The sequence below is a fragment of the Loxodonta africana genome, chromosome 24 (assembly GCF_030014295.1).
Source record: "Loxodonta africana isolate mLoxAfr1 chromosome 24, mLoxAfr1.hap2, whole genome shotgun sequence".
Classification (NCBI taxonomy): domain Eukaryota; kingdom Metazoa; phylum Chordata; class Mammalia; order Proboscidea; family Elephantidae; genus Loxodonta; species Loxodonta africana.
In genome coordinates, this window is record NC_087365.1 from 30,713,155 (window position 1) to 30,737,596 (window position 24,442).

The 24,442-nt window shown below is 41.5% G+C and overlaps 1 protein-coding gene across 1 annotated transcript; it reads right to left on the reverse strand.

Moving 5' to 3' along the window:
- Positions 1 to 580: 580 nt before the first annotated feature.
- Positions 581 to 18,290, reverse strand: DEFB116 (defensin beta 116). The gene is made up of 3 exons (XM_064276473.1): positions 18,286 to 18,290; positions 5,325 to 5,410; positions 581 to 850 (listed from the first exon to the last, which is right to left on the reverse strand). Exons 1-3 carry the CDS (start codon positions 18,288 to 18,290, stop codon positions 627 to 629), a joined length of 315 nt encoding a protein of 104 aa, XP_064132543.1. The 3' UTR covers positions 581 to 626.
- Positions 18,291 to 24,442: the final 6,152 nt, after the last annotated feature.

Consider the following 24,442-nt stretch of genomic DNA (forward strand, 5'->3'; position numbering starts at 1 on the left):
CTTTATGTGTATAATTCAGTGGCATTAATTCTCTTCATTATGTTGTGCAACCCTCACCACTATCCATTTCCAAAGTTTTGCTCTAATTTGCCCCACAGATCCCACCTCCAATTCCATCCATCCATCCATCTGGTTCTTGTTCTTCCTGAATACACCACTCCAAACCGAACAGGCTACGTTAGTCTTCTAGCTATTAAGGCAGCCCTGTTGTCCCTGTCCTGATCCTTCCGTCTTTACTCAGAGGACTCAGTGATCTCCCCTCCATGTTCACTGGATCACTTACACCCTATCCAGTTGTCACCTTCCCTCTGAAGCCTCCAGAAGGAATCACAACCCTCTTTGTGGTACCAAAGCAGAGCAGAAAGGCAATCTCCTCTTTCCCTTGGCACCCTTTACATCTACTGAGTTATTCCAGCATCCTATTTGCTTTCTTGACCAGTGCCCTGTTCTCTGTGGCTCTCCAGCTCCCAACCTAGCCTTCCCTCCATCCAACAGATAAAGACTGCTCATCAATGAAAGATACACACATGAAAAGGAATGCATTTTATGAGGAGGGGATTCCAGGGCAGGGGAGGAATTATTTGAGGAGGGGATGAAGCTGGTGATCTTCGAATTTCAGAAGAGCTTCAAGTGTTTGTGGCTGACAAGTCGGAGGTGGAGTTGCAATCCCCCCTCTCTTTGTTAGAATTGGCGATATTCACAGAAACTTTCAGGCAGCACTTTTTACCATTTTGGCACAGTAAGTACTGAATTTCATATTTTTTGCAGGTGTTTCTGCATGCGCCTTGATAAAGCTGGCACGGATTCCAAGGTTTTTGGTTCTTGTCATAATTGAATCCAAACAGGCCACCTGGGAAAGACATGACCATGGTTAGTTTCCATGCGGTAGTGTTAACAGGAATGGGAAAGCATGATTTAAAGAGGATAAGCCCTGAGAATATTAAAAGCACAGGACCTGGAATCGAAACCACCTGGATTCAAATCTGGGCTCTATCATTTACAAAGTTCCCAGGGTAGCACAATTTGTGCTCAGCTAGTAACCAAAATGTGGTGGTTTGAATCCACCCAGTGGTGTCACAGAAAAAAGGCCTGGTGTCCTACTTCCTTAAGACTACAACTATTGAAAACCCTTTGGAGTATTTCTACTTTGACACACACAGGATTGCCATGAGTCGGAATCAACTCAACGGCAACGGGCACACACACACACACACACACACACCGTTTACAAGTTCTCCATCCTTAAGCATATTACTTCATCTCTCTGGCCTTCCATTGCCTCATCTCCACAATGGGCCTACTAACTAAGCCAACTTCTTAAGTTTTTTGTGAGGACTAAATGAGCACATACAGTGTGCTCAGAGTAGTGTCTGGCACATGGTAAGAAGTAATTACATATTAGGTGGTGGTGTTGATATGGCAGTCTTTTCCTGAGGGCTCATGCGTCAAGAGCTGAGCACATATTGGGGATGTCTCCAAGTGCCTACAGAGTTGTGTCCCCACATACACGGGTCATTAGAGATGCCAGGATCTACTCTCAGACAGGGCACTCATATATCAGAGCCCATGTGCACGTGTACCTTTGTGCTTTGAAACATAAGAGCAAATATATTTCACACATGTCTTCCTTTGTCCGTTGGCCCCACAGAAACAAGCATTGTACATACATGGGCTACACACTGGCATATACACAGGCACATATGCACAACTCGCTTTGTTCACAGGTCCACATTCACACACAAATTGTGCATGTTTGCATGTGCTCACTGTGCAAAACTCTGCCACATATTTTCCACATTTAGCTAAAGCCCATCTGTGAATATTGATAACCTTATCAGCCAGCCAGCTATGTGCATGTGTTTACAGGATCTTTGTCTAAAAACACCTCAGTGGCAAAGGTTCTCATACATAGTTTTCTATAAATACTAGTCAGCAGTAGTATTAGTTGCCCATTGGATCTTTCAAAAGACAAAGGACCCTTTGGAAAGAAAATAATACCAACAACACTACCATGTGCCCAGCATATCCTATGTACCAGGCATTTTATAAACAACATCTCACTGAAGCCTCAAGAAAACTTACTATGATCTTCATTCATTAGATGAAGACACCGAAATTCAAAGACATACCCTGTTTTGTCCACATTCACATAAATTGTACCTGACCAAACCAGGATTCAGTTTCTGGTCTATATGACATCAAGCCCATGCTCTTTCCTCTCTGGGTCACACAGCCTCTCTATGTAATAGGACTTCTAGGACAGGGTGGCATCTTCCTTTGTGAATTCTGCAAGCACAGGGTCTTCTACAGCTTCCAACAGATAGTCCAAATTCCTTAGCTTAGCATTGGGAGACCTTTTCAACAATCCACCCATTCCCTCATTCTACATCCATTTATCAGCATCCACTCTGTGCCAGACTAAGCATATAGAGGTCTCCAATGGGCACATTAATAAAATTAAAAGGAAGTTTTATTTTATTTCTTGCATGGAACAAAAGTAACACTTCACTAATTTTTTTTGACCTGAGAAAGTAAAATTGTCCATGTTTAGGTGAGGTGGGAGGACAGGAGAAGAAAGGAAGAAGAAAAACAAAGGCCTCCGCGGCAGACATCCCACAGCATTTGGGTCCTGGTGTATGTATGAACTGCCACAGACATCCAGAGGAGGCACTGAATTGCTGCTGCATCAGCCAGTCTGCTGGTTAACCAGAGGAAGGGGACCAAAAATGGCACCCAGCCAGACATCCTTCAGGATCATGGTACCAATGCGTTCCCCATCCCAATCCTCACCCTCATCGTGGGACCCATTCTCTTTCCTGGCACCATTCTGCTTAAAGGAGGAGGATGTCAGCAGGGGAGACCTCTCCTGAGTGACACCCATACTCTTCTGGCTAACACTTGACCTTGAGGACTTGCCCTCTCCCAAACACCTTGGATGGAAATTGGAGCACACAAGACCCCTTATTGGGGTGATGGATAAGAACATAGATACCAAGAATGAGGATCAGGCAGGCTATACTGCCTTTTTCTTACTCTCTTCACACGGAGAGTAGGTCAACGCAACCCCAGGAGAATGCTCCCTACAACGGCTCATAAGAAGGTTTTGTCAAGGACATCTGTAGCTTCTCTCTCCTGCTCTGACCCTATATTGCCTTATTGCCCTGTGTTACAAATTCTAACACCCACATCAAATTAATGTCACCTTTGATAATTCCTCCACCTTCAAATCGAAATCAGAAGAGATCTTTTGAATCTCAGCACTGCCTCTCACCCTGTATACCATTTTGTATTTAAGCTCTCTGGACCTAGTCTTCCCCTCTGAGAAATGTGAATAGAGAGGTTTGCACTGAGGCAGAAAATCTCGTGTTTTATAGAGGGGGAGAATGTTAAGATTTTTCATACTTTGTTATAACTTGGAAATTTTAAAATACACTCACACCAAGTCTCCATTCTAGAGATTCTAATTCAGTAGGTCTAGGGAGAGCCCAGAGCAATGGGGCTTTGCAAAAGTTTCTTCCAAAATACTGATGGGTTCCTGCTTGAAGTGAGAACCACAGCCCTGCCTGACCTTCTCACATTCACCTATAGACCCTGCCCAGCTTATTTTCCCAATTGGAGGTATTTAAAGAGCAAATTAAAAGATAAAAAAATGAAGAAACAAAAGATATGTTCTATTTTCTCTCTAACTGCTCCATCCAGGGCTAAAATAAATGTGATACATTGTTTCTCTTCCACCTGTACACACAAAATATGATCCTTTCCCCAACTTCAAAGATTCTTCATACCCATATACTTATTAGACATAAATCACTTATCTGTTTATTAATGCAATAAACATTTACTAAAATGTACTCTTTACAAAGCACTCAGCTTAACACCAGGGATAGAAATATTTTTTTTTAAATGTAGTCTTGGCTTTCAAACACATGTTTATATTTGGAGTGATGAAAGAAGAAAATAACTTTGATCATCCTAGTGGCAGAGTTTTCCAGAACAGTTCCTGGCCATAAATTTTGCCAAGTGAAAGTATTAAATAATTATTAAGGAAGCTACACTGTGTACAATTTTTGAAGCATAAAATGCTGACCTTTTTTTTTTTTTTTTCTTTTGGCAAATCTACAGTTTCTACTACTATTCCAACAGTGTTTACTGAGCATGGGGACAAGTCTTCCAAGTGAAGAGGATGAAAGAGGGTGAGAAATAGAGGGTAGAAGAATGGGAAATAGAAGGAAGATGGCGAAGAGAAAGAGGAGGGGAAGGAGAAAACATAGAAGAAGGAGGGGGGGAAATCCTAGACAGAATGACTCTGAACTCTCACTCCTAAGAAAGGAGAGACAAACTTGGTCCTCTACAAGGCTGGGGGTTGAGACTGCTCCCATGTCTGTCTGTAAATGCCAAGGTTTGAAGGAAGCCACTTGAGGACATTCAAGCCTCCTGACTTCATTAATCCTCACTGCAGTTACATTTATTGATCTTCATTCCCTGAATATCACACTCAAGAGACGTAAGAATTTGAAAACAATACTGGATATTTTTCATCCTGTGTTTATTCTCCCCATTCCAATAACTACAACCCTGATCGGATGGAAACGACCATATTACTCAAAATTAATCATCTCCAACCCTAGCCTAAGTCAACCAAACATCACCTCCATCTCCCAGCCTTACCTCTTCTGCTAACCACCGAAGCCTAATTTCAAAACATAACACAAACACAACACCAACCAAGCCACCTAATCTTAATTCACAGCATCAATTCAAAATACAGCCTAACTACAAACCTCACTCTACGCCAGCTCCCAGTTCCCCCAATTCCATCTCCAGCTCCATTAAATAAAAAATACTATTCCCTCTCCAGACTACTTCATAATATTAGTACAGTCCAATTCTATAAACAGAATTGCTCATCCCTGCTCATTTTCTCAGTATCACTTTATCTCTAAGGTACACCTTCCTCACAACTCACTCTCCGTCCTTGAAATTAACCCTTGGTTCCTCCTACGACTCCTGACCATGGACCCAGTTTTTCACACCTAGCCCATCGACCAAACTCCCATTCCAATGGCAGCGCTACCTAAAATGCTTCATGCTCCTACTCTCCACTATTCCACCACCAAGAGCAGCAACCTCTTAAGTCTTTCTTGGCAGAGCAAAACCAGTGGAGATCTTGACATGAGATGAGCCTTGGAGATAACATCCACAACCTGAGACCATGAAAGATTTTAGGTGTTGCCTACTATATATGAGTAAGAGTCACCTCAGAGGTCGCCAAGATGCCAATACAATATGCAAGGCCCCAGAATTTTGAGAGAGGCCTGAGTTACCTGCCGTCTTATGAACCAGGATCAGAAGGATGGAAATGGTCATTAAATAGAACTTCATGACTGACAGGTCCCAAGAGAATGGAGGACTGTGTTTCAGGAGATGGAATAGAGATCACTGCAGCAGGGCAGTGTCCTGTCTTTATTGGTTTTGGAAATAGGCCAGAGTTCTGCTCAGTGAACTAAAAGGGATGGGACATGCCTGAGGTCAGCCAGAGAAAAGGGTAACATGTATTACATATCTCAATTGGGCATTCTATGTAAATATGGCAGAATTGTCAGCAACAGTCACGCCAAGGTGGCAAATTAGAGCCAATTGGCATTTTGTGTGACACAGATTTGAATCAATCAATCATTTAATCAATCAATGAGAAAACAAATGCATAACTATAAGAAATAAAGGATCATTTTTTGTATAATTGTCTTTACTCTCCTGACAGTATAACATCCCCCTCCATCAGTGGCAATTACTGTACGTCCAACCCTCTACTAGGCATCATGGATTAACAAAGAGATGGGAAGAAAAATTGAAAGGGAAGGAGGAAAAGACAGAAAGCAAAAATAAAGACAATTCACATCTAGGATATGCCACTGGCCTCACCCCTTTGGGAGCAAAGAAGAATGAATAAAACTAAAGATACAAGGGAAAGGTTAGTCCAAAGGACTTATGAACCACATCTACCATGGCCTCCACCAGACTGAGTCCCATACAACTAGGTGGTGCTAGGCTACCACCACTGACTGCTCTGACAGGAATCACAATAGAAGGTTCTGGACAGAGCTGGAGAAAAATGTAGAACAAAATTCTAACTCAAAACGAAAGACCAGACTTGCTGATCTGGCAGAGACTGGAGAAACCCTAAGAGCATGGTCCCCGGACACCCTTTCAGCTCAGAAATGAAATCAATCCTGAGTTTCACCCTTCAGCTGAAGATTGGATGTGCCCATAAAACAAAACGGGACTAAAGGGGCACACCAGCCCAGGGGCAAGGACTAGAAGGCAGGAGGGAACAGGAAAGCCGGTAATAGGGAACCCAAGATTGAGAAGGGAGAGTGTTGACATGTCGTGGGGTTGTTAAGCAATGTCATAAAACAATATGTGTACTGTTTAATGAGAAGTTAGTTTGTTCTGTAAACCTTCATCTAAAGTACAGTTAAATAAATAAATAAAGGCAATTCATATCTACCATGAATCTGCCATGTGTCATTCTCTGTACTAAATATTACAGTACACATATGAATACTTGCTACAACCCTTAAAGTCACGTACAGTATTACCACTCTACAGATGAGGATAAGGAACTTTTAAAAAAATTGAAGTAATGTTCCTAGGTCATACATCTAATAAGGCATAGAGGCTTATGACTCTAATAACCCATATGTCTGACAGTATGTACTTTTGGGATTTTCATTCTTTCTGTGGATAGAGGGGCAGAGAATGAGATAAAGACATAATCAAAATGATAAAAATCAAAGACTAATCACTTTGTAAGAAAATAAATTCAGTCTGGGGAATTCAGTGCTTATCCTGTGAGCAACAGGAGAAGTAGGAGCTTTTGTTGTTGCTGTTGTTGTTGTTGTTAGGTGCTGTCGAGTCGGTTCCGACTCATAGCGACCGTATGCACAACAGAACAAAACACTGCCTGGTCCTGTGCCATCCTCACAATCATTGCTATGCTTCAGCTCATCGTTGCAGCCACTGTGTCAATCCACCTCGTTGAGGGTCTTCCTCTTTTCCACTGACCCTGTACTTTGCCAAGCATGATGTCCTTCTGCAGGGACTGATCCCTACTGACAACATGTCCAAAGTATGTAAGACGCAGTCTCGCCATCGTTGCTTCTAAGGAGCATTCTGGTTGTACTTCTTCTAAGACAGATTTGTTCATTCTTTTGGCAGTCCATGGTATATTCAATACTCTTTGCCAAAACCACAATTCAAAGGCGCCAATTCTTCTTTGATCTTCCTTATTCATTGTCCAGCTTTCACATGCATATGATGTGATTGAAAATACCACGGCTTAGGTCAGGAGCACCTTAGTCTTCAAGGTGACGTCTTTGCTCTTCAACGCTTTAAACGGGTCCTTTGCAGGAGATTTATCCAATGCAATGTGTCTTCTGGTTTCTTGACTGCTGCTTCCATGGCTGTTGATTGTGGATCCAAGTAAAATGAAATCCTTGACAACTTCAATCCTTTCTCCGTTTATCATTGGTCCAGTTGTGAGGATTTGTGTTTTCTTTATGTTGAGGTGCAATCCCTCCTTAAGACTGTGGTCTTTGATCTTCATTAGTAAGTGCTTCAAGTCCTCTTCTTCACTTTCAGCAAGGAAGGTAGTGTTATCTGCATAATGCAGGTTGTTAATGAGTCTTCCTCCAATCCTGATGCCCCGTTCTTCTTCATGTAGTCCAGCTTCTCGTATTATTTGCTCAGCATACAGATTGAATAGGTATGGTGAAAGAATACAACCCTGATGCAAACTTCCCTGACTTTAAACCAATCAGTATTCCCTTGTTCTGTCTGAACAACTGCCTCTTGATCTATATAAAGCTGAAACTGAAGAAAATCAGAGCAAGTCCACAAGAGCCAAAATATGACATTGAGTATATCCCACCTGAATTTAGAGACCATCTGAAGAATAGATTTGACGCATTGAACACTAGTGACCGAAGACCAGACGAGTTGTGGAATGACATCAAGGACATCATACATGAAGAAAGCAAGAGGTCACTGAAAAGACAGGAAAGAAAGAAAAGTCCAAGATGGATGTCAGAGGAGACTCTGAAACTTGCTCTTGAGTGTCAAGCAGCTAAAGCAAAAGGAAGAATTGATGAAGTAAAAGAACCAAACAGAAGATTTCAAAGGGCATCTCGAGAAGACAAAGTAAAGTACTATAATGACATGTGCAAAGAGCTGGAGATGGAAACCCAAAAGGGAAGAACACACTCAGTGTTTCTCAAGCTGAAAGAACTGAAGAAAAACTTCAAGCCCCGAGTTGCAATAGTGAAGGATTCTATGGAGAAAATATTAAATGACACAGGAAGCATCAAAGGAAGATGGAAGGAATACACAGAGTCATTATACCAAAAAGAATTAGTTGATGTTCAACCATTTCAAGAGGTGGCATATGATCAGGAACCGAAGGTACTGAAGAAAGAAGTCCAAGCTGCTCTGAAGGCATTGGTGAAAAACAAGGCTCCAGGAATTGATGGAATATCAATTGAGATGTTTCAGCAAACAGATGCAGCGCGGGAGGCGCTCACTCATCTATGCCAAGAAATATGGAAGACAGCTTCCTGGCCAACTGACTGGAAGAGATCCATATTTATGCCTATTCCCAAGAAAGGTAATCCAACCAAATGTGGAAATTATAGAACAATATCGCACGCAAGCAAAATTTTGCTGAAGATCATTCCAAGCAGCTGCAGCAGTGTATCAACAGGGAACTGCCAGAAATTTAGGCTGGTTTCAGAAGAGGACATGGAATCAGGGATATCATTGCTGATGTCAGATGGATCCTGGCTGAAAGCAGAGAATACCAGAAGGATGTTTACCTGTGTTTTATTGACTATGCAAAGGCATTCGACTATGTGGATCATAACAAATTATGGATAACATTGAGAAGATTGGGAATTCCAGAGCACTTAATTGTGCTCATGAGGAACCATGAGGAGCTTTTAAAGGGAGTCATATTAGTTTTTAACTCCTGTGAAACATGTGGAAGCTGGATAGGCATGGCCCGGTCTTTTGGCTGAAGATATGAAAATGAGTGAAAAAGCTTTTTCAAAATGCTAGAAGAGGATTCCTCCATGTAGAAAATCTGAGCTTCCTCAGGGAACCTCCTATTGACTGGGTTTTTTGTCTTCTTCCCCCCCCCCCACCACCTGTGTGCATGAGCCATACTTTTTTCTTTCTTTTCTTGCCTTCTCATATTTTTATTGAAAAGTGGACATTTTGGTTACTACAATGTGGTGACTCTGAAAATCAGACTCCTCTCCCTCTCCAGGTTTGTTGTTGTCACTGTTAGTTGTAATTTTTGTTTGTTTGTTTAGTTATTTTTCTGAACTAATTCTGTAAAGTCTCTACATTTGTCTTGTGTGGTCACTGCTACAACAGAAATAAGACAAGTGAGTGGCTTTAACAACAAAAATTTATTTTCTCACAGTTCAGGAGGCTAGAAGTTCAAATTTAGGACACCAACTCTAGGGGAAGGCTTTCTGTTTCTGTCAACTGTGGAATGTCCTTATCTTTTCAGCTTCTGCTTCCTGGTTCCATTGCTCCTCCTTCGCTTGCTTGTTTAATCTCTTTTATATCTCAAAAGAGATTGACTCAGGACACACCCTATACTAATCCTGTCTCATTAACATAGTAAAGACAACCAATTTCCAAATGAGATTATAACCACAGACATGTTGTTAGGTGCCCTTGCATCAGTTTTGACTCATAGCCACCCCATGTACAACAGAGAGAAATGCTTCCTGGTCCTGCACAATCATTGTTATGTTGCAGCCACTGTGTCAGTCCGTCTCCTTGAGGGTCTTCCTCCTTTTTGCTGACCCTCTACTTTACCAAGCATGATGTTGTGTCATCTGCATATTGCAGGTTGTTAATGAGTCTTCCTCTAATCCTGATGCCACATTCTTCTTCATATAGCCCAGCTTCTTGGATTATTTGATCATCATACAGATTGAATAAGTATGGTGAGAGGATACAACCCTGACACACACCTTTCTTGACTTTAAACCACGAATTATCCCCTTGTTCTGTTCGAACGATGGCCTCTTGGTCTATGTACAGGTTCCTCATGAACATAATTAAGTGTTCTGGAATTCCCATTCTTTGCAATGTTATCCATAATTTGTTATGATCCACACAGTAGAACACATTTACATAGTCAATAAAACACAGGTAAACATCTTTCTGGTATTCTCTGCTTTCAGCCATCACCCACCTGACATCAGCAATGATACCAGAATATTTTCTAAAAGTGGACTGCCAGATCCTTCTTCCTAGCCTGTCTGAGTCTGGAAGCTCCACTGAAACCTGTTTGCCAAGGGTGACCCTGTTGGTATTTGAAATACTGGTGGCAAAGCCTCCACTATCACAGCAACACACAAGCCACCACAGTACAACAAACCGACAGACATGTGGTGGACCACAGGTGTAACAGTTAGGATTTACAGTGGGTATTGGGGTGGGGGGGGACACAATTCAATCCATAAATTTCACCCCTTGGTCCCCCAAAATTCATGATCTTGTAACATTTAAAATGCCTTCACCCTATCACATCACCCCAAAAGTCTTAAATCAACTCCTAGTCCAAAATCTCATCTTCTGAATTATCTAAATCAAATACTGGTGAGACTTTAGGTGTATTCCACCCTGGAGCAAAATCCCTCTTTATCTGCGAACCCGTGAAATCTAGACTACAAGTTATCTGCTTCCAAAGTAGAACGGTGGAACAGGCACAAGGTAGGCATTTCCAGTACAGATGGGAGGAAATGGAAGAAAAGGAGGGATAAGAGGCACCTGTTGTTGTTGTTATTGTTAGGTGCCGTCGAGTCGGTTCTGACTCATAGCGACCCTATGCACAACAGAACGAAACACTGCCCCGTCCTGTGCCATCCTTACAATCGTTGTTATGCTTGAGCTCATTGTTGCAGCCACTGTGTCAATCCACCTCGTTGAGGGTCTTCCTCTTTTCCGCTGACCCTGTACTCTGCCAAGCATGATGTCCTTCTGCAGGGACCGATTCCTCCTGACAACATGTCCAAAGTATGTAAGACGCAGTCTCGCCATCCTTGCCTCTAAGGAGCATTCTGGCCACACTTCTTCCAAGACAGATTTGTTCATTCTTTTGGCAGTCCGTGGTGTATTAAATATTCTTCGCCAACACCACAATTCGAAGGCATCAACTCTTCTTCAGTCTTCCTTATTCTTTGTCCAGCTTTCACATGCATATGATGTGATTGAAAATACCATGGCTTGGGTCAGGCGCACCTTAGTCTTTAAGGTGACATCTTTGCTCTTCAACACTTTGAAGAGGTCCTTTGCAGCAGATTTACCCAATGCAATGCATCTTTTGATTTCTTGACTGCTGCTTCCATGGCTGTTGATTGTGGATCCAAGTAAAATGAAATCCTTGACAACTTCAATCTTTTCTCCGTTTATCATGATGTTGCTCATTGGTCCAGTTGTGAAGATTTTTGTTTTCTTTATGTTGAGGTGTAATCCATACTGAAGGCTGTGGTCTTTGATCTTCATTAGTAAGTGCTTCAAGTCCTCTTCTTCACTTTCAGCAAGCAAGGTTGTGTCATCTGCATAATGCAGGTTGTTAATGAGTCTTCCTCCAATCCTGATGCCCCGTTCTTCTTCATATAGTTCAGCTTCTCGTATTATTTGCTCAGCATACAGATTAAATAGGTATGGTGAAAGGATACAACCCTGATGCACACCTTTCCTGACTTTAAACCAATCAGTATCCCCTTGTTCTCTCCAAACAACTGCTTCTTGATCCATGTAAAGGTTCCTCATGAGCACAATTAAGTGTTCTGGAATTCCCGTTCTTTGCAATGTTATCCATAATTTGTTATGATCCATACAGTCGAATGCCTTTGCATAGTCAATAAAACACAGGTAAACATCCTTCTGGTATTCTCTGCTTTCAGCCAGGATCCATCTGACATCAGCAATGATATCCCCGGTTCCACGTCCTCTTCTGAATCCAGCCTGAATTTCTGGCAGTTCCCTTTCGATATACTGCTGCAGCTGCTTTTTTAATGGTCTTCAGCACAATTTGGCTTGTGTGTGATATTAATGATATTGTTCTATAATTTCCACATTTGGTTGGATTACCTTTCTTGGGAATAGGCATAAATATGGATCTCTTCCAGTCAGTTGGCCAGGAAGCTGTCTTCCATATTTCTTGGCATAGATGAGTGAGCGCCTCCCGCGCTGCATCTGTTTGTTGAAACATCTCAATTGATATTCCATCAATTCCTGGAGCCTTGTTTTTCACCAATGCCTTCAGAGCAGCTTGGACTTCTTTCTTCAGTACCTTCGGTTCCTGATCATATGCCACCTCTTGAAATGGTTGAATATCGACTAATTCTTTTTATTATAATGGTATTCCTTCCATCTTCTTTTGATGCTTCCTGCGTCGTTTAATATTTTCCCCATGGAATCCTTCACTATTGCAACTCAAGGCTTGAAGTTTTTCTTCAGTTCTTTCAGCTTGAGAAACACCGAGCGTGTTCTTCCCTTTTGGGTTTCCATCTCCAGCTCTTTGCACATGTCATTACAATACTTTACTTTGTCTTCTCGAGATGCCCTTTGAAATCTTCTGTTTGGTTCTTTTACTTCATCAATTCTTCCTTTTGCTTTAGCTGCTCGGCGCTCAAGAGCAAGTTTCAGAGTCTCCTCTGACATCCATCTTGGACTTTTCTTTCTTTCCTGTCTTTTCAGTGACCTCTTGCTTTCTTCATGTATGATGTCCTTGATGTCATTCCACAACTCGTCTGGTCTTCGGTCACTAGTGTTCAATGAACCAAATCTATTCTTCAGATGGTCTCTAAATTCAGGTGGGATATACTCAATGTCATATTTTGGCTCTTGTGGACTTGCTCTGATTTTCTTCAGTTTCAGCTTGAACTTCCATATGAGCAATTGATGGCCTGTTCTGCAGTCGGCCCCTCGCGTTGCTCTGACTGATGATATTGAGCTTTCCTATCGTCTCTTTCCACAGATGTAGTCAATTTGATTTCTGTGTGTTCCATCTGGTGAGGTCCATGTGTATAAAAAAAAAAAAAAAGTATAGTCACTGTTTATGTTGGTGAAAGAAGGTATTTGCAATGAAGAAGTCGTTGGTCTTGGAAAATTCTATCATTCGATCTCCAGCATTGTTTCTATCACCAAGGCCATATTTTCCAACTACTGATCCTTCTTCTTCGTTTCCAACTTTCACGTTCCAATCTCCAGTAATTATCAATGCATCTTGATTGCATGTTTGATCAATTTCAGACTGCAGCAACTGATAAAAATCTTCTATTTCTTCATCTTTGGCTCTAGTGGTTGGTCCGTAAATTTGAATAATAGTCGTATTAATTGGTCTTCCTTGTAGGCGTATGGATATTATCACTGACACTGTTGTACTTCAGGTTATATCTTGAAATGTTCTTTTTGACGATGAATGCAACACCATTCCTCTTTGAGTTGTCATTCCCAGCATAGTAGACTATATGACTGTCTGATTCAAAATGGCCAATACCAGTCCATCTCAGCTTACTAAATGCTTAGGATATCAATGTTTATGTGTTCCATTTCATTTTTGACAATTTCCAATTTTCCTAGATTCATACTTTGTACATTCCAGGTGCCAATTATTAATGGATGTTTGCAGCTGTTTCTTCTCATTGTGAGTCGTGCCACGTCAGCAAATAAAGGTCCTGAAAGCTTTACTCCATCCACGTCATTAAGGTCAACTCTACTTTGAGGAGGCAGCTCTTCCCCAGTCATCTTTTGAGTGCCTTCCAACCTGGGGGGCTAAGAGGCACCTAGCAAGTCCAAAACCCAGCAGAAAAATTTACATTAGCTCTCAAGCCTAGAAAATAATCCTCTCTTCTCTGAGACCATATAGGCAATGGCCCTGCCCTCCAGACTCTGGGTGTTGACCATGCTTTCTAGATTCTGGGTGGAGGCCCTTCAACCCTGGGCTTTAGCTCCACCTTTCAGGCCCAACTGGACGGTAACTCTGCTCCCTAGGCTTTAGGCGGCCCCGTTCTCCTAGTCTATATGAATGGCAACTCACCTCCTCTGTCCCTTGGACATGGCAACCTTGCCCCCTCTGCTTTGGGCATAGGCCCCACCCGCCTGGCACACCTTAATAGCAGCCCCACACTCCGAAACCAAGTGAGAGAAGATCAGACTGTTTGAAACTTAAAAGGCTGTGCCCCTCCCGGTTTGAGGTTCAGGAAACCATGGTCTCACCCTTTTGAAACCCCAGAGGCCATGGCCCCACCCTTTGAGATGAAGGCAACTCTGCTTCTCATGCTCCTTCCGGCAGTTCTACTGATCTTCGAGCTGCTCCAAGGATGGTCCTTTTCTTTTCTTGAAGGACAACAGAGGTAGCTCCTTTGGCCTGTTTCCCTGCCTGTAGACTTCCAAGAGGCAGTGTTCTCTCCTTTCGTTCTTTATCTGTTACCTTCAGTCTAACCTGATGGGTTTTCTGCTGTGGTGGTTGGTTATACCCATCAGTCACAAGCTTAATCTCTTTAACGAGTTTATGTAGCCACATCCTTGGTGATAATTCTAGAACATGTGTCCTTAATTTCTACAACAGAATTTTCCAAATTTTACATTCTGTTTTCATTTTGCAGAGTTCATTTTTAAGTCCATCTCTTTCCTCTCACATTTTACTGTAAGTGGCAAGAAACCATGTGGTTCCTTTAAAATGTGACTTAGAAATCTCCTCAGCTAAATATCCAATTCATCACTTACAAGTTCTACCTTCCACCAAACATTTGAACATAATGCAGACAAGTACTTTGCCACTGCATGGAAAGCATTGCCCTTCCTCCATTTACCAATCGCATGTTCATCATTTTCTTTTAAAGCCTTGCCAGAAACACATTTAACGTCCACATTTCTAGCAACATTCTGTTACTGGCATCGTATGTATTCTCTGAGATGATAGAAACTTTCTCTATAACTCTCCTCACTTCTTTCTGAGCCCTCACCAGAATTGCCTTTAATGCCCATAATTCTACGAACAGTCTCTTCAGTGCAATTTAGGCTTTTACTATTAAGCACCTTAAAACTCTTCCAGCCTCTACCCATTACCCAACTCCAAAACTGCTTCCACATTTTAGGTATCTGTTAGAGCAGCACCCCACTCTTCCGGTACTAAATTCTGTCTTAGTTATCTAGTGCTGCTATAACAGAAATACCACAAATGTATGGGTTTAACAAACAGAAATTTATTTTCTCACAGTTTAGGAGGATCGAAGTTTGAATTCAGGACAGTAACTCTAGGGGAACTCTGTCTCTCTCTGTCAGCTCTGGAGGAAGGTCTTTGTCTCTTTAGCTTCTGCTTGCTGGTTCCTTGGAGAGCTTCATGTGTCCTGGCATCTATCTTACCCCACCTCTGCTCACTCACTTGCTTGTGTAATCTGTTTATATCTCAAAAAAGATTGACTCAAAACATACCCTATGCTAAATCCGATCTCATTAACATAACAAAGACAAGTCATTCCCAAATGGGATTATAACCATAGGCATAGAGGTTAGGATTTACAACATATATTTTTGGGAGACACAGTTCAATCCATAACAGTCACTGAAGTCTGTACTTGAATAGCTTGGTGGTTAGCTAATGATTAGGCAGAGATTTCATTAAGCACCTGGAACCAATAAATCTCCTAGTCTTTGCTGAGGGGCTGTGTGTGTGTGCTGGAGAATGCCTTCATCACTCAGCCAACTGCTTTACATCACTGTATTAGCCTTCACTTCTTGCTCACTTGACCTCATGGTCAGCCAGAGGTTAGAGCTTAGGGCCTTCTCGGGCCTTTCCTGAATATGCATACAGCCCTACAACTGTATATTGCCTTTTAGAGTCCCAGTAATACATTAGATTTTCAAAGCTCCTATGTACATCTCAAGGAGCCCTGGTGGTGCAGTGGTTAAAGCGCTCGGCTGCAAACCAGAATTTTGGCAGTTCGAACCCACCAGCTGCTCTGTGGGAGAAAGATGTGACAGTCTGCTTCCGTAAAGATTTTTTTTTTTTTTACAGCCTTGGAAATCCCATGTGGTCACTATGAGTGGGAATTGACTCGTCGGCAGTGGGTTGTAGTTTTGCGGACTTCTCATTCTTCGGTTTTTTCTTTTAAGCATTTTTGTTAGTCTATTGCTTGCTCTGTTACCCATCATCTCAGGCAGTCATGATGTTAATAAGCATTCAACAAAAGCCCCTAGGAGAGAGGCTTTTGACACTCGGGGAGTTTGAGAGAGGTCAAATAAAGACAAGTCTTTGTCAGGTCATCCAGGGAACCATCAGACAGGTCAAATAGTGGCTCTTTGGGAATAAAGCTTTGAAAAAGTTCCAGCTCTGTTCCACTCCATCTGGAATGCAAATTGTGATTTTCAAGACCACTACTAGGCTGGGGAGGAAGGGATGAGCCAAGGGTAAGTTAAGGTGTCAATAAACTTGCTGTTCTTACAGAAATTCAACTGTTTTTCTTTATTAAATACTCCCTGGGTTGCTGCAAACCTTGTTAATTTCCAGAGTTCTAGAAAAGTTAATTTTGATAACTTTTGCCAGTTTTTTTTTTTCATCACTTTTATGAAGGGGTGAATTTTCGGATGTCCCTTGCCATTTTCACTGACATCACCTGAAAGTACCCTTGACCTAATCAGATAAATAGGCTACTTAAACCCCTCCCTTTGGCCTTCAGTTGTCTCCACTTTTGTGGCAGCATTGGTGCTGGGAATTCAAGCGCAAGCAAAGGAAAATGTTGTTGGACAGCAAGGCCAGACAGTGTCCCAGATATGGGGGCGGCGATAAAGTTTTCAGGGAATATGAAGGAAAATAAAGAAGACAAAAAGAAATTTAAATTTTCAAAGGGAACAAACCTTCTCTGGGGTCACCGACAAATAATCCCCTTTGTCATAGAGTCGATTTCGATTCATAGCAACCTTAAAGGACAGAGTAGAGCTGCCCCATAGGGTTTCCAAGGACGGTCTGGTGGATTCAAACTGCTGACCTTTTGATTAGCAACTATAGCTCTTAACCACTACGCCAACAAAAGATGGGGAAATGGAAAGCCAAGCCAGGATTATTGGAAAAAGGCATGCCAGACGGGACTGACGAAGATGCAAGAGATGCAACCTAATTCCGAAGGCTTGGCACCTCACCCAGAATATTTTCTTCTAGGAAATCAGACAAGAAATAATTGGCAAATGGTTCCAACTACTGAGCAACATGGACATAACTGGGGAACTCCAAGCTAGAAATGGGAAAACTTTATGTGCCTGTTTCTTTTCTCTGTGTTAATCTTTCCCCACTGTTTCTTGTCGGTACAGGAGCCACATATTCTCCAGTTTCTACTGACCTTCATCATTTTAATCTCTGGACAACTTTCTACCTGTCCCTTCTCCTCCAAGATTTTCATGTGAATTTCTCCTTTTTTGAGAAACACGACAGTGTCTGGTCTCCTGACACACCTTTCAACCTGTTTGGAAGGGACTTGCTATGAAACTAAGGACTACCTTGTTTTGTACTCCTGATGGAGTGTGTTTGGAGCTCCTGGGGCAGCTGCGCTGATAATATGTGCATTCTGAAACAAAAGGGGGATGAGGGAAAGTGGCAGTCTCACCAGCTGCTGGAAAATACCCCAAATTACAGGAAATATATGGTACAGTGGTTAAGAGCTATGGCTGCTAACCAAAAGGTTGGCAGTTCAAATCCACCAGCCTCTCTGTGGAAACCCTGTGGAGCAGTTCTACTCTGTCATATAGGGTCACTATGAGTCGGAATCCACTCGATAGCAACAAGTTTGGTTTGGTTTCGGTTATAACTTTGAGAAACCATCCCACCTTCTCTGTCATGAGAATATGGGAGCTGTTAGTGGTGTGTTTACTCAAAAATTAGGCCCTGATTTTAGACCTATTGCTTAATTTTCTGTGTTTTTGGATTCTTTTGCTCCTTATTACCCTGCAGTCTTCTTGGCAAGTGGAACAAATGAACCATACCCTAAAGAATTCTTTGGCTGAGTTATAGCAATCCACTGGCTTAGGATAGTCCAGAACTTCATAGTTGTTCTATTAAAAATAAGGTCAACTACTTCTAGCAAGCATGGCATTTCTCCCCTGAGTTAATGTTTGGAAGCTCTGAGTTTAAGGTTTAAGACTAGCCCCTTACTTGATACGATGGAAAACACTAAGGATCGGCTATACTTGTTTCCGTAGGCTCAATACGCCATCGTGCGGCCAGATGCTGGAAAAATCCCCCCGAGGGGGTACGTCCTTGATAAAGACGAAATCCGCATCGAAGTAATCCGATGGCAGGCTGAACTGTCACCTTGCTGGGAAGAACCCTATCAGGTGTTGCTGATGACTCACACCATTATCTCAGTGAGGGAGAAACCCAGCTTGATACGTGCTTCACACTAAGACTGGCATCTATGACTGAACGGGCTGTAACTGCCATTAAGGACCTTAAGGTTAGATTTTCTAGACAGTAACTTGCAATAATACGCAAGCTAAAGGAAAAAAAGATTCTCTAACGGGCTAAAGGAAAAAAAGGCAGAATATTGTTACTTTCTTTTTAGTTATCCTGGCCATTATAATTTTAATAATTTATTTCATATCATTTGATCATGGAGCTTATAGTATTAGTCCTCCTTCTTTTAAAAATGAGTGCCTTAACCTCATGAAATTTCAAATCAACTGCAAGTTGTCCTGAATATGAAGTAAAGACTCAAGAAACCTCTTCCTCTGTCTATATGCTTCAGAGTCACTGACTGGGTGATTTAAATTTAGAGTGAATGAAAATTTCAAATCTTCCCACAGACTGATATCAATATTACCTGAAAACTAAATGACACATCTTAAATATCACCACCCATTGTGTTACTGAATATACTGATTGGGAGAAATAATTAAGCAATCTAGCAGAATACAATTATACACAAGTTATGTTCCACAGGACTCCAACCGTTCTCTATCTTTTACAGCCATTGGAGTCTGGTTTAAGAAAACTGAAGATGGATGTGAAAATGAGGAAAAAATACCCCAGCCCAAATGGTGGGATTGGTTTCTCCCAAAAGGCTCAAAATATATCCTCCCATAAGCGTGAGCCTGCCCCATTTGTTGTCGTTGCTGGGTGCCATTGAGTTGATTCGGACTCATGGAGACCTCATGGAGACCCCACGTTACAGAACAGAACTGCTCCATAGGGTTTCTCGGCTATAATCTTTACAGAAGCAGATTGTGAGGTCTTTCTCCTTCTCCCACTGAGCTGCTAGGTGGGTTTAAACCACCAACCTTTCAGTTAACAGCTGAGCGCTTATCATTGTACCACCAAGGGCTCCTTCTACTCTGTTTAGAACCTAGCCATCTATAATCCCCATACTTAAGGTCCCCTGGGATAATTAAATGGACTATATCTCCTAGTATTACTGCTGCCAACGTGAGTCAATTCAATACTTGCACACAATGGACTTTATTGTTACAGAAATTTTTTACAGAGGAAACAAAGGGAGCCATGATCAAACTAAAAGAGGCTTATTAAATATAATGTTAGGAGGAATTAGAATGGGGACTGGAATTGCAAATTCTTATGATACAGAAATACTGACAAAAAACTTAGTGTCTTGGGGCAATTGCAGAAACATGTAACTCAGAGGCAAACGGCATTGAATCATAATCTAGTACAGGATTTAGCAGTGTGAGTGAAATTGACATTAAATTGGTGAAGAATTTGGAATTGGACAGCTGGGAATGAAATTCTGCTGTGACAAAATACAGCTAAAGAATTGTCATGAGCCTTCACTTGTATAACCACAAAACCATGAGCTACCCAAATATCGGTGGTGGATTTTCATGCAAGAGACCTGGGTTCGATTCCTGGCCAGTGCACCTTCTTCATAGCCACCACTCATCTGCCAGTGAGCCCTTACGTGTTGCTGTGATGCTGAATGGGTTTCAGTAGAGCTTCCAGACTCAGGCAAACTAGGAAGAAAAACCTGTCTACTTCCAAAAACCGTCAGATGAAAACCCTGTGAATTGGGACAGTCTGATGTGCAACCGATCATGGGGATGGCATAGGACCAGACAGTTGTGAACGGGGTTGCCGTAAGTCGGGATCAGCTCAACAGTAGCTAAAAACAACAATGCTGAACCACAGGATTGTATCTACTTATGTAAACAATTAGGAATTGGGCGTGGTACTGTCTATGGAGGGATTAAAGGATTATACAAAAAAAAGTTGATCATATCACGGATATGAAAGCTGAAAGTTGGTATTTGCAGATTGAAACTATTGAAAATTGAACCAATATACTTTATATTATTTATATTTATGTTAATTCATGTTACTTGTAAAGGGTGAACATTTTCTCTTATGCCAATATGGAACAATATTTTAGATGAGTGCCTGTCATTCAAGGAGACTGGCACATAGACAGGTACAGTAATTCAATCAATATATTGATATTGACAGGTGTGAGAAAATGGTCAGGTGAATGGATTTGTCCCCAAGATTTGGAATAAACTGAACCCAATTCCTCAAAATTTAATAGTTTTATATATACCCTCCAACAAAGTATTCTTTATAAACAAACTTTAATAACAGATAATAAAAGATGTGTGTGTCTTATATTGGAAACATTACTTGGAAATATAGGACTATTTCTTTTGGCACTGATTTGACCTATAAGAATAATATAACTTACAGAATTGATGGCTATTCACAGGAAATATGTTGAGCCATGCAAGAAAATTTTCAAATCAAAGCTTATGCTGAAAAACAAAAACCAAACCTGTTGCTGTAAAGTTGATTCCTACTTATAGTGATCCTATAAGACAGAGTAGAACCACCCCATAGGGTTTCCAGGGAGCGACTGGTGGATTCCAACTACCGACCTTTTGGTTAGCAGCTGAGCTCTTAACCACTGTGCCACCAGGGCTCCAAGCTTGCACATTTAAGCTCCAAATTGATTATATGTTAGTTATCACTTGGGAAAAGACAAAAAGGAAAGTTGAAAAATAACTCCCAAATTGTAAAGCATTTAGAAAAACAAGTGCTAAAGCTGATGACCAACAATTGGTAAAATTGTTCTATGCTAAAGGAGAATTCTTACGCATAGCTCATCACAAATTTGCTTTTGACTCAAAGGCAGTGGGTTTTTTTGTACACCACTGACACAATATTTTCAAAGGCTATTCACCTGATACTTGCCGATAGATACTTCTGAGTCAAGGCCCCAACTCTGCAATCCCAGAGATTATATAACAGAGTCAAAGACCCATCTGTGGTGCTTTTCACACCCTCTTTACGGGAGTGAAAATATACATTGCACATTGGTTCTCTATAGACCTAATTGTCATGAATTGAATTGTGTCCTCCAAAAATATCCTCAACTTGGCTAGGCCATGATTCCCAGGATTGTGTGATTATCCCCCACTGTGTCGTCTGATGTGATTTTCCTATGTGTCGTAAATCCTATCTCTATGATGTTAATGAGATAGGATGAGAGGCAGTTATGTTAATGAGGCAGGACTCAATCTACAACTTTAGGCTGCGTCTTAAGCCAATCTCTTTTGAGATATAAAAGAGAGAAGCAAGCAGAGAGACATGGCGACCTCATATCACCAAGAAACTAGAGCCAGGAGAATAGTGTGTCCTTTGGACCCAGGGTCCCTGCACGGAGAAGCTCCTTGACCGGGGAAGATTGATGACAAGGACCTTCCCCCAGAGCTGGCAGAGAGAGAAAGTCTTCCCCTGGAGCTGGCACCGTGAATTCAGACTTCTAGCCTCACAGACCGTGAAAGAATAAATTCCTCTTTGTTAAAGCCATCCACTTGTAGTATTTCTGTTGTAGGAGCCCCAGATAACTAAGACACTAATCACACGTGGTTACCTGATTCATGAGTCGTGTGATGTGGGTTGTGAACACTGGCTCTGCCTAATGGTTACGGGGCCTTGGCTAGATCACCGCTGCTTTCAGAGACGCAGTATCTCATCTGAGATGAGGGAATAATGACATCTGCTTGTAAAGATTTGATGAGTCAATGACGTAATATTAATAAAGTACCTGGCACATAATGGTTGTGCAGCAAACAATAGTGCTAATTTTTATTATTTGTTTTTGTTTTCTTACTTTTATGAAAAAACTCAACTGCAGGAGAATAGTAATACCAACGGCCAAAAGTGATCGAATGCTGCCTTTGTGACAGGAACTGTGCCTTGGGGTATCCTCAGGGCAAGGAGCCTGTGTCAACATGTGTGTCCATGTGTGGCTGGTATAAGTTGTCTTCCCTGTGCTGTTGCACGTGTATGAGTGAAACACATTTGGGCTTCTTCTCCGTATGGGATGTGTGTGATATTTGTGAAATACACATTGCAGTGCCTGTGTAGGCAACTGTGGATCTGTGAATGAACGGAGTTGTATATAAGTGCCTTGCAGAGGCCAGCAGAGAACTTGGAGGACTAGTAGTCAGGAGAAACACACCAGTTTGGTCACACAAATCATTAAAGTATTAAGATGCTTCAGAACCAATTTGATGAAAACAAGTTCCCTAGCTATTGAGTCGTCATGTCACCAGATGGCTTCACACAGTGGCATCAGTAGAAACGAGTAACAGAGCAAGCACAAATATGGGGTGAAGCAGGAGGGTATTTAGCACTAACTTTTTTTTTTTTTAGGGGTACTGAAGTGGTGGACACAGAAGTACGGGCATGAGCAGCAGCCCCAATTGCTCCAAGAATACTCAGGTTGCTGGGAGCTATAGAGAAGGGTACTTATCAGGCAGCATGGGCAATGGGGTGTTGGCAAGGGCCTGGCACAGGCACTCAGGTCTGTGTCTGGTAGCAAGTAAAGGTATCTAGGGACCAGCAGGGCACCCACCCAGCTACCCACAGGCTGCAATAAAGCACCAGAGTCACAGTGACTATCATTTTAATAAATGTGTTTTGAGAAGACTTGGATGCCCTTCCTTATGCTAATGTATAACCCAAATTTTAAAAATAACAACAAGGAAATTCCATTGCCATTGAGTCCGTTCTAACTCATGGTGACCCCATGTACTACGAAGTAGAGCTGCTCCGTAGGGTTTTCTTGGATGTAATCTTTCACAGCAGCAAATTGCTGGGACTTTCTTCAATAGTGTGGCTGGGTGGATTCAAACCACCAACCTTTCAGCTAGCAGCTAAATGCAAACCGTTTTTGCCACCCAGGCACCTGACTCAAATCAAGGCAACGTTTATCCAGTAACCCAAGTGAAATAAATTACATCAACAATTTCTAAAAATCAACAAATAATTTGGAAGTTATTAGAATGATTAGGTGGGAAAATTGTGTGTCCTCTTATATGGTAAAAAGCTGAATGACACATACTCTAGTTCTTTTAGAGGCTAAAAGGGATCGTATTTAAAATATTTGATCCATATGTTGATTTACATATTAATTTATGTCATTGTGCTTATTGTTAAATATTTGGGGTATCATCCCTTGCTGCAGATCTTGATAATACCTGTGATATAATGCGAAGATGAAAACATATATGTGTATACATACATGTACATGTATAAGAGACGTGTGTTCAGGAACAAAACACAAAGGGCCTCTAGCATGGGTGCTCATGATTGAGTGTGTATGGGTGAGTGCACACCCCGCCTCAGAATGAACCTGGCTGTCTCTAAGCATTTGGTCAATAGCAGAACATGTTGGGGCAGATATGGGGGAACTTGCCCAACCTGTGCCAAAAAAAAAACCATACCCACTGCCATCGAGTCGATTCCGACTCATAGCGACCCTATAGCACATACCTGCAAATGACATCTCTAAATCCGCCATCTCTCTGTTAACTTTTTCCATGATGTTCTCTGTTGAGCAGAAACCCTTAATTCTGATATGATTTAAATTCTACACAATCTTTATTGTTTGTCCTTTGAAAGAGTGGTTTAGAAGTTCTCTACTATAAGGTTACAAAAACATTTTTGACTTATTTTTTCCTTTTTAACTTTGTATTTTTATCTCTCACACTTAGGTCTTTAATCCACCTGGAATCTACCTTGGAAAATGATTTAACTTGGTGAATGAGCCAGGTTTCTCAATACCATCTACTCAACAAACTGTTCCTTCCTTATTGATTTGTGTTGCCACCTTTATTGAATATTAAGTTTCTGAGATCTAGATTTTGTCCATTGGTCTATGATAACACCTATAATATTCACAATAACATTCACAATATTCATGACAATTATACTTCCTCCTTTTCAGTGCTTGCACTTATTCCTAATTTTTCCTAATAGCATTGACCAGGCCCTCCACTGATATGATAAATATTTGCAGTATTATGAGAATCCTTCTTTTCTTTCCAATTTAAAGGGACGGCACCTAAAGGTTCATGA

Excerpts from the sequence above, each read along its gene's own strand:
- DEFB116 (XM_064276473.1), bottom strand. Across the intron at positions 851-5,324 it reads CCTGGTTCATAAGACGGCAG|GTGGCCTGTTTGGATTCAAT; the intron begins GTAACTCAGGCC and ends TGTCTTTCCCAG.